The sequence below is a fragment of the Pituophis catenifer genome, unplaced genomic scaffold (assembly GCF_029215685.1).
Source record: "Pituophis catenifer annectens isolate HBS135680 unplaced genomic scaffold, rPitCat1.0.hap2 SCAF_2, whole genome shotgun sequence".
Taxonomy (NCBI): Eukaryota; Metazoa; Chordata; class Lepidosauria; order Squamata; family Colubridae; genus Pituophis; species Pituophis catenifer.
Genome location: NW_027256882.1, coordinates 171,748,891 through 171,759,517, shown reverse-complemented (window position 1 = coordinate 171,759,517; position 10,627 = coordinate 171,748,891). Strand labels below are relative to the sequence as shown.

Genomic DNA, 10,627 nt, shown 5'->3' with positions numbered 1-10,627 from the left:
TGCACTGAGATTAGTTTCATGTCTCCAACCCTCAGTTCCACATATTAAAGTTAACTGAAACAGTTTTCCATACAAAACTTTCTGCTTATTTCAAGAAATATATGATCCTCTCAGCAGAATACCTGCCACACATTGACTTTCTATCAGCTAAACTATCTATATCTTTTTTCTCGTCCTTAGTAAATATTCTTCCAAGGTACATCCATCCATCTACCTGTTCTAATCTTTCTCCATAAATGTATAACTTGCATAATTTATGGGTGTCTCCTACCTCTGAAGTTACAGGTTACCTTTCTGATTTCAAAATCCCTGACAAGAGCCCTCAGTGCTCCTGAATTTCTGAGTCATGGCCTTGGAGGTCTTGGGGAACAAAATGGGCCACCGAGGTGGCTGAGGATATATTTTTTGTTTGTGAGGATGTTTGTGGAGTAATGCAACATATTGAAATTGTCCCAATCAGGCATCAAACTTATCAGATTTTCTTGCAAAAATCAAATCCAGAAGCACACACAGATAACTGAATCAGCTGGATTAATTAACTTCTTTGTATTCATAATAACACATAAAGTATATTTACAATATCAAGAGTTGATTCTTCAGCTCAGATCAGCAGCCATGTTCACACACAGAGTACAGCAGAGAGCTTAACACACACTCACTCTGAATAGTTTCAGTTTCAATTCTCTGCACAGAAGCAGAAGCTGCAGTCTAAGACCCGCCCTGTCTCCAGTCTGTCTCAGCTCCCAATTGGCTGACCTTGTTACCATGTCTTTCCAGTCATGAATAGTCTGACAAAACTGGAGATTGATCTCCCGATTAGAAATTCTGTGTATATCATGGGTGGGTTCTACTTACCTTTACTACCGGTATGCAGCGGGGCCACACATGCGCACCCACTTCGCTCACTTACTCACTCTTCTTCGGGTGCGCAGAAGCGTTTGGATGTCGTTGGGGGTTGGTGGGTGGAGCCTCCTGCTGGTTTTACTACCGGTTCTATAGAACTGGTGTGTACTGGGCGCAACCCACCACTGGTGTATATCCCTGCATAACAAAGTGAACTGTCCATATGGGCCTTTCTGCTTAACTGTAAAAGGAAGCCAGAATGATTGGAGCCCGTACACTTACATTGGAATAATGAAGGATGAAAAGATTTATTTATTTATTTAGCATATGACAAATACATGGACTTATAGTGGTTGAAATGTTAATGTCCTGTCCGTCCAGCCATTCAAGGACAGGGTGGTATATGTTGAAAAAATCAGATATTGGGCAGGTATAAGCTCTTGATGGAGATTCGGACACAAATGTGATGGAGATTTTGTTGAGGAGCACCACAGTCAGACTGAGGGGTAGAGACAAAACCCCACTGAAAGGAAATAAAGCACTATACAGAGAAGGGCTTAATGCACGATACTCGTTTTATTGAAACAATTTTTGAATATTTTAAAAAGCAAAGTCTTTCCCTCTCTCCCACCCAAACATTCTTCCCAACCTGTGGAGGACAAGAATGGAATCAAGTTGTTCAATGTGTTTATATAAGGAATAATATCATTTTCATCACAGGAGGAGGGAGAGATATGCAGGAGCATCAATCTCAGAGCTTGCAGCCGCTGCTCCAGTTTGACATATTTGGTCCTCTACAATTGTTGAGCCAGGGCCACCTTAAAAAAAGGAATAAGAATAAAAATAAGCAGAACGCATGTCTTTGCAGACCACAATGTATGGTTGTTTCTTTGAAGATTTCAGCCTAATTGGAGAGATTGAGGAATTTTCCAAGTTATCTAGTAGCAACTATCATTCATTCATCTTATAATTTTCTTTGTTGTTTAAATGAATCTCCCTTCACCCAGCTTTAAATAATTGTTAAAGCTAAAATTGTTCTTTCTGACTTTTTACTTCTGACAATAAAGTCAGAAATAGATGCCACCCATTCCTAATAGAAACTTTGGACTCCCACATAATCTTGATAGAGTCCATGCAACGCAGAGCTGAAGAAAATTAAATTCCAAAGTGTTAGATCGGCGCAGGGAAAGAAAGACGCCACCAGCTCTGGTCCATTCAGAACCTTTATTCAGCTCAAGAATAAGACGAGCGGCTGTGCTACCGGGGCTCTTTATATACGCTCCGGCAGATTCAGCTGCCGAATCACAGTTGTTCAAATCTCCCGCCGGTGGATTAGCCAATCCCCGGCAGATGTCCTTATAAGGACATAACACTCCTCCCCCCTTAGTCTGAAAGCTGTCCATTACAATCAATGTGCGTAACGAAGTCATGCAGGTAGGCGGGACACCTGATGGTCCTAGATGACCTGCGCAGTTCACTCTGAGCTTCGCCGCTGACCTGGGCAGGCGGAGCTCCTGTCCTCTCTGGCTCCCTGCCTGGGGTGGCCCGGAGATCGGCTGTCGAGTGTGCGGGACCCGTCCCAGCACCTCTGGCCGCAACGTCTGGATCTTCCTGCTGGTGGCGCCGGTCCTTCCCCTGACCGCGGCTGGACATCGCTGTCGCTCAGTGGGTGCCATCCAAAGTCCGGTAAGTCCACTGGTGTTACTTTTGACTTCTGCGGCTCCGGCTGATGTTGTTGTTGTTGTTGATGTTGTTGGGTGTTGCCTCGCGTGTTGGGTCGACCCTGCCGGGGTGTCGCCTGCCTACCGTGTCAGGCTGGTGCAGGTTGACCTCGCAGGGGTGGTGCTGGTTGACCCTGTCGGGATGGAGGCGGCGTTCTCCCTCACAGGGGTGTCATTGGTTGGCTTTGCTGGGGCGTTGTGTGTCCCTCTCTTTCGGATGTCCCCGGTCTACCGTGCTGCAATGGCAGTCTCCCTCACCGGGGTGTTGCAAGTCGTCCTCGCTGGGGGGGTGTGACGCTCCCTCCCTGGGTTGTCCCCGGTCTACCGTGCTGCGATGGAGGTCTCCCTCACCGGGGTGTTGCGGGCCATCCTCGCTGGGGGTGTGTGATGCTCCCTCCCTGGGTTGTCCCCGGTCTACCTTGTCATTGAGGTGGAGGTCCCCCTCACTGGGGTGAAGGCTGGTCCCCTCGCTGGTGCGGTGCTGACTCCCCTCGGCCTGTGGGTACCGGTCTACTCTCCTGGATCGTTGATGGCTCGCCTCGTTGTAATGGTGCGGATCCACCCTGCTGGTGTTGTGGTCCAACCTCATCAGTGGGTGGCAGGCCTCCCTCATAGGGATGTGGCAGGTCTACCTCGTCTGGGTGTGGTACGCCTACCTCGTAGGGTTGTGGCAGGCCTACCTTGTCGGGGTGTTGTAGGCCTACCTCATCGGGGTGTTGTAGGCCTACCTCGTTGGGATGGTTTTGACCCGACTCCCTCCACCTTTTCCAGATTTGGTTGATGTGACGTCTACAGACCTGTCCATCTTCCAGCTCCACTCGGTAGGATTTCGGGCCGGTTGTGCTCTCTGTTTTCCCCTTCAGCCACTTCGGAGAGCCGTGGAAATTCAGGGCGAAAACCAGGTCCCCTATGGCGAAGGTGCGAAGCGGCCGGCTGGCTGTTGCTGTCATCTCTGGGTTGTACTGAGGGTGCAGCCGGTCCAAGGGTGACCTCAGTCTTCTGCCCATCAACAGTTCAGCTGGGCTCTTCCGAGTGGTGGCATGTGGTGTGATGTGCTGGGTGAGGAGGAAGTTGTCTATTCTTTCCTGCCAGTCTCCCGTGCCCATCTTGGTGAGCGCCTCCTTGGTGAGCCTCACCATTCTCTTGACCTGTCCATTTCCAGCTGGTCTATAGGGTGCCGAAAGGGCATCATGGATGCCCCGTCCAGCCAGGAACTCTTCCATGGTCTTGGACGTAAGTTGGGGTCCGTTGTCAGAGACCAGGACGTCTGGCAGCCTGTGAGTGGTGAACAGGCGCCGGAGCGCCCTGATGGTGGCTTTGGAAGTGGTAGATGCCATGGGGACGACCTCCAGCCACTTGGAGAATGCATCCACCACTATCAGGAGGTACTGCCCTTGCATTGGACCCGCGAAGTCAATGTGCACCCTTGCCAAGGGGCTGCTAGGTTTCTCCCACTCTGATGATTGGGCTTGGGCAGGGGCTGGGCGTACCTCTTGGCACCGGTCACATCTGGCGACCCATTCTTTGATGTCTTTGTCCAGGGTTGGCCACCAGACATAACTCCGTGCCAGTCCTTTCATCCGCACAATGCCAGGGTGTCCGTTGTGGAGGGTTTCCAGCGTCTTCCGTTGCAGCGAGCTGGGAATCAGCACTCGGTCTCCCCATAGAAGACAGCCTTTCATTGTGGACAGCTCCTGTTGCTTCCGTGCGAAAGGGCTGAATTTCTCTGCCGGTTTCTTGTTTGGCCAGCCTTGCAGGACCCAGGATCTTACTTGCTTGAGGATGGGGTCCCTCTGGGTGTGGGCTGCCACGTCTGCAGATGTGACTGGACAGTTTCTGTCGGCATCGATGTGGAGGAGGCTGAGGGTGGGTGCAGGGTCTTCCACTGGCTCCTTGGATGGGCATCTGCTCAGCGCGTCTGCGTTTCCTATGGACGTCCCGGGTCTGTGGATGAGTCTATAGGCGTAGCAGATGCGCACAGATCCATCATGCTTCATGGGAGTCACAATAGGCGTCTCCCATGTCGCATGATCGATTGGTTCCAAGACGCCTTGGGCTATCAGCTTATCTAGCTGAGCATCTACTTTGGGTCTCAAGGCAAATGGAACTCTGTGGGGCTTAAGCCTAATTGGTGTAATTGCCTTATCTAGATTAAAGGAAATGGGCTTTCCCACAAATTTCCCCATCTTACCATCGAAGACTTCCTTGAACTCTTCGAGGAGGGTGTCGAGTTCATCCTGCCGAATTTGGTTGACCCCTTTGATTGCAAGCCCTAGTGGCTTGAACCACTCCATGCCAAGCAGGGTTGGCCGGCTGTGTTCGACAATGGTGATGGGGAGGTCGCCTTGGAACTTGCGGTAGGAAATCTGGAGCGAGGTTCTTCCCTGGACTCCGATCGGGTTTCCTTCAAAGTCGACTAGTCTGGAACGCAGGGGTTTCAGGTCTTTCTTGCTGACGCCAGGCTTGATGCGCTTGAGCTGCTGCCAATCCATGATGGAGTAGATTGAGCCCGAATCTACTTCCATGGAACATGGTGTCCCTTCCATGTGCACGGTCACGTGGCACTTGGTGGTGGAGTTGTCGTCGTCGGAGAAGTCGATGGTCGTCTGGTGGACCGCTCTCCTCCGGTTCCCATCGCTCTCACTGCGTCTGGGCTGGTAGGAGGACCGTCTAGATGATCTCGCGTTGTCCTCCTGATTTTCACGCGGCTGGTGGCTGGATGGCTCTGGGGCTGGCTCTTTGGCTCTGCAAGCTTCAGCGATGTGACCCCTCTTGTTGCAATGTCTGCAGGTCGTATTCCTCCACTTGCAATTGGCCCTGGCATGGTCTCCTCTGCAGTTGGCACAGCGCTCCCCCCGGTCACTTTTTCGAGCGGTTTCCCGCTTCAGGGGTCTGGAGACTTTATGGACGGCCTCTTCTTCCTCCGAGTCCAATCCAGCTGTTGATTCTTCCGTAGATGACTGTGGAGACCTGCGGATCTTGTGGATACCTTTAGTCCAAAGCATCGTGGCTGCCGCTCTCTCGGATGTTTCGGAAGCCGTGGTTTCCTCTACAACGTCTGCGAGCACGAGCTTCTTTTTGCTCAGGAACTTTTTCTGTAGGGCTCTGTCCCTCATGCCAAAGACAATGTGGTCTGCTATTGCATTGTCCACGTGGTCAAACTCGCAGCTGGCAGCGATTTGGCGCAGGGTGGCCATGAATTTTTTGATCGTTTCACCTTCTCTCTGGTCTCTCTGGTGAAAGGTGAAACGGTTGGTGACCGGTGTTCCCGTCAGTGTGTAGTGGTCCTGCAGGATCTGTTGCAGGTCGGCCCATGGCAACTCCTCGATGTCCCTTGGCGCTACGAGGTCAACCGCCATCTCCAGGACTTCGGTGCCACAGTGGGCCAGGAAAAGTGCTCTCTTTCGGTCGTCATCGATGTCTCAGATGTTGCTGCCTCTCAGGAACTGCCGAAACCTAATCATGTAGGACTTCCATTTCTCCTTCCCTGGGCGGAAAGGTGCGAGGGTCAGCAGTGCGGTTTCTGGTGCTGCCATGTCGCTGGAAGGTTCCTACGTGTGACTTCAGCTCCTAGTGACTAGGTCTTTGTTGTTGGCTTCGTGCCATGAGGTTCATCGCTTGGTTCTTGAATCCTTCATCGCCAGTGTTAGATCGGCGCAGGGAAAGAAAGACGCGACCAGCTCTGGTCCATTCAGAACCTTTACTCAGCTCAAGAATAAGACGAGTGGCTGTGCTGCCGGGGCTCTTTATATACACTTCGGCAGACTTAGCCGCCTAATGACAGTTGTTCAAATCTCCCGCCGGTGGATTAGCCAATCCCCGGTGGATGTCCTTATAAGGACATAACACAAAGGATTGGGTCAGCACCAGAGGATCATAAAATCCTAGCCAAAATCTGAGAATGCTTCTGAAGAACACACAGCAGAATAACTTTTAGATAATTGAAGTGTTGGCTACATAATGTCTTTATCTTTGCTTTTAAATGCTGATTGCTGGCTCAAGAGTTTCCCATCTAATGATCTGCTTCTGCAGCCCCCTTTCCTAGCCCTCCTATGACTTGGAGGCTTCACAAATGATCCCTCCCTGCTTCTCTCACTACTATGCTGTTTACAGATCCAGTTCTCTGATCCTAGGGAGCTTGTGCATGGGATCACAATCCTGGTGTTTAAAAGGCCGTCTGCCACCTGTCCCTACTGGGTAGTAAACCCCAGATTTTAAAGCACGTAAGTGCCTAATGTATGTGAAATCCGTGGGAAGGAATAATACAGCTATAATCAGCATCAACAGCCCCTCCCCTTGTGTCTTAGTCTACCATTAAACCTGAGTTCAAAAGATAAAGCCATATTTTAAAGCAACCAGAATGCAAGCATAGCCATAAAAATGCAGCTTGTCATATTCAGAAAACATATTTTACCACCAATCTTAAAAGTTGTACAATAGTCTAAAGAAAGACTATTTACTTCTATGACTACAAATTCAGTTGCTACCCAATGTTACAAGTGGAAGATGTTAATGAGAAATTGACTCACCAGATAATTGGCGGATAGTTAACTGTCTTAATACGCTTAGCACAAGCAATATCATCTGTGATGTCGTCATCTGTGAAAGCTGCCAAAAGAGGCAAATTGGAATTTGTTCAACTCCAGGTATGTCAATGTTAGAACACTAATTATATACATTATGCAATACATTCATGTCCTTAGTGATATCATCTACTTTTTGTACAGCTGGTGTAGACCATTAACTGCCTTGTCGCATGTTCTAACCATGCAGAGTAACAACTCTGAAAAATGTTCTGGACCAGTAATCAGTTTCCCCTCTAGAGCTGAATATGCTGGATATGCAGACTTCCCAACAGTCTCATTGCACTCTTGGAAAGGAGAGAGAGAAGAATCTCTCACCTGTGTCCAAGAACTAGATTTGTCCCACAAAGGGCAGAAAAAACAGGATCAGGTCCCTTAACTGGGTGGGGTTCAGAATCAGAAATTGCTGCCTTTAATTTGTGCCTCTGGCAAGGTATTAATTACAGTGAATATAGGATCAGGTGGCTTTCCAAGGAAGCAACCCTTTGCATTGCATATGGAGACCCAGTTTAGACTAGTAGTGGTTAGGAGTCCCTGCTATAAAATGGGGGATTGTGAATACTAGTCTCAACTTGGAAATAAAAGCTGGTTGTGTAACTTTGGGCCCGTCACATCCTCTCACTTCAGAGATTTAAGTTGTTTTAAGAATTTTTTTAAAAAACTAAAAAAATAAATCTAAGAAGTCTGTAGGGGCGTGCATAGGAGCACCAGCGTGCCTACCGTCCCTGTCCTAACGTTCCCTTTATTTATATTCATTTTATGTATTCAATACATGCTTATACATATATATTATGTAATACTTGACAGATAAATAAATAAAAATAAATAAATAAATAAAAATAGGAGGAGGAGGAAGAGATAATAGGTATGTACCCAACCTTGAGTTGTTTATAAAAATAATAAAAGTGGGGGAATTAAAAAAAATGTTTAGAAAGCACTGAAGAGAGTGTGAGATTGCTAATGTGAGTGAGACAGGGGGACCTCACCACATATGAGCTTTGAACTGTTGGCAGTCAGCAGAAGTAGCCTTCAGTACTGCACGCTAATCCCAGATAAGTTTGGGTAGCAGGACACTAAATAGAAGAAGGCTAATAGGCCAGAAAACCCGTATTTTCATTGTTGACCTGAGCAGGAACTCAAAACAATTTTGAGAAACAGTGTGGGTTAATCCTCATGGAGAGCAATTCCCTATAGAGAGCAATAAAAGAGAAGAAGGACAAAAATCTCCCTACAAAATTTTGATTTGGCATATTTGGAACATTTCAATTTTTTTGCTTTTCTAATGAAGTAGGTGTGAGCCTTGGTAGTAAATCAGGTCTGGAAATAAACACTACAAGGAGTGTGCTACCGCTTTATTTTTATTTATTTATTTATTTTTATTGTATTGTAGAGCATAATAATAAGATAATTTTGAAGCCTGTTAAATATTTGACAGATTTGACTTACCACTGCAAGGTTTACGACAGAAATTATGCATACCCTTCTGGTTATCGCTACACCAATCATTGCTACCAAACTGGAAGATCCCATAGTAGCTAAAGCCATCGTTGTCTGGCCCACTCACAGCTTGGGTGTTGTAGTAGCTTGCATAATAACCTAAACATATCACTGGAAGAAAGCAAATGGGAAATGGGCTATAAAGGGCCGGTCCTAAAATTTTTATTTATTTATTTATTATCAGATTTATATACTACCCTTCTCCTGAAGGACTCAGGACGGTGCACAGCCAAAGTAAAAACATAAATATAAACATTAAAATACAGTTAAAAAGATATATATGCGTTTGGCCCCATAGTTAAAAAAACAATAACAAACCTATTAAAAACATTTAAAAATGTGTTAAGCCAGCCCAGCTTGCTGAAAAAGAAAGGTCTTAAGGGCACGGCGGAAGGATTGGATTCTTTGTATCTCTGGGGGCAGCTGATTCCAGACGGCAGGTGCCCCCACAGAAAAGGCCCTCCCCCTGGGGGCCACCAGTCTACATTGCGTGGCCGATGGCACCCTGAGGAGGCCCTCTCTGTGGGAGCGCACAGGTCGGTGGGAGGCCATTGGTAGCAGCAAGCGGTCTCGAAGATGAAATGAAACATCTATTCTGATTTTTTTAAATAGAATATTTATATCACAATGCTTAGCCATCTTCTCATTTCCCCCCAACAAGGAAGGTCTGAAGAACTCCAGAACATTTTGGAAATCTTCAGGGAAATTTGGAATAAATCTGATTCTTGTCTCCAAGATATTCCTGGAATTTTTAATGGTGCATAAAGCCAACTCTCCTTCCTTCTCTCTTCTTAATTCTAGCCTTCCAGGGAGGAGGTTCTTTTTCATTGTGCATCCTCTGGCAATCTGCACATGTAGAAATGTAGAAATGTGATGGCCTCTTCAATCACATACTGAATTTAAATGATTTGGTGGAATTTGAAAGATCTAACCTGTGAGAGGATGCTCATCCTGGGAGGGATAATCCACTATTCTTAAGAGGGTAAACAAAATATTGGCTAAGGTATCATTATAAAAAGACAATGCAGAGACCAAGGTGGTGCAACCGTATCCCAGTTCAATCAGGCAACAAACCGGAGATCTATCAGTCTCATAAAAATAAGGGTGTTAGTCCAGGTGAAGTTTGAGGTCTCCCCAGTCATTTGAGTTGAGGAGCAAGCGTATCTCCTCATTGTAAGAACATTGAAAACAGCGTTTAATTCTTTGGGTGGGCTGGTTGAACTCATTCTTGAAAAAATCTGCCCCATTTTGCATCCTCTTACAAAGCTGGATCTTGCTCAGATGGAGAGAAAGAGAGAGTCAACTTACAGAAGTCCAACTCGCCCGTATATGAATCCGGGCCATATTGTTTCAGAACTGAAGCCAGTTCACATCTGGAAAATATTTTGGCTTCACTGAGTGCCATGAGGAGGAAGAGGAGGGTGAGCACTAATGCCTTCATTGTTGTGGCTCCTTGGAGGACAATGTCTGACTTCTCCAGGAAGCCGCCTGGGTTTTATAGTCAGAGCTTGAGAAACTGGCACCTCTGGAGAGCTGGCAAAGAAAGCAATTATTCCCCTATCTGAAGATAATTTGGAGGAAGAAGCAGGGAGTGCTGAGGCACAAACCAAAGAGAAGGAAATGATTACCATTTTCAATTTAATAAGAAGCCAAACACAACTAATAGTGGATGGGAAGGGCATTTTAAGACCCCAGACAGATTCTGGATCAAGGAAATCCATATGAGAGGTGCCCAAAGTGAACATGTGATGGTTTCAACTGTGTGATTGAAGCCCCAACTTTTTTTATCTGTCTCACGTATGTTTGTTTGTTTGTTTGTGATGAAGTTTGTGGAGTAATGCAATTTATTGAAACAACCCAGTGAACTGTATTTTATTTCTTGGTTTTATTGCGGTTTTATCCTTCTTACATGAGTCATCAAGTCTTCATCCAGTTCCTGTGACCATGTAGATGGATTTTATCTTCAGTTTAGTTTCAGTGTAC

At 46.8% G+C, this 10,627-nt stretch overlaps 1 protein-coding gene across 1 annotated transcript; it reads right to left on the bottom strand.

The window, feature by feature from the left end:
* Positions 1–1,594: 1,594 nt before the first annotated feature.
* Positions 1,595–10,085, bottom strand: LOC139310827 (lysozyme C, milk isozyme-like). Its single transcript, XM_070935057.1, has 4 exons — positions 9,953–10,085; positions 8,594–8,755; positions 7,094–7,172; positions 1,595–1,661 (listed from the first exon to the last, which is right to left on the bottom strand). The coding sequence occupies exons 1-4, from the start codon at positions 10,083–10,085 to the stop codon at positions 1,595–1,597; spliced, it is 441 nt and encodes a 146-aa protein (XP_070791158.1).
* Between the last annotated feature and the right edge of the window lie 542 nt (positions 10,086–10,627).

What these genes read in the sequence shown, in the direction of transcription:
- LOC139310827 (XM_070935057.1), bottom strand. Translation starts at nt 10,085, where the DNA reads ATGAAGGCATTAGTGCTCACCCTCCTCTTCCTCCTCATGGCACTCAGT. An exon ending in TACGGGCGAGTTGGACTTCT is followed by an intron (nt 8,756 to 9,952) that starts GTAAGTTGACTC and finishes GCTTTCTTCCAG; the next exon opens with TGATATGTTTAGGTTATTAT. An exon ending in CTGTCGTAAACCTTGCAGTG is followed by an intron (nt 7,173 to 8,593) that starts GTAAGTCAAATC and finishes CTCTTTTGGCAG; the next exon opens with CTTTCACAGATGACGACATC.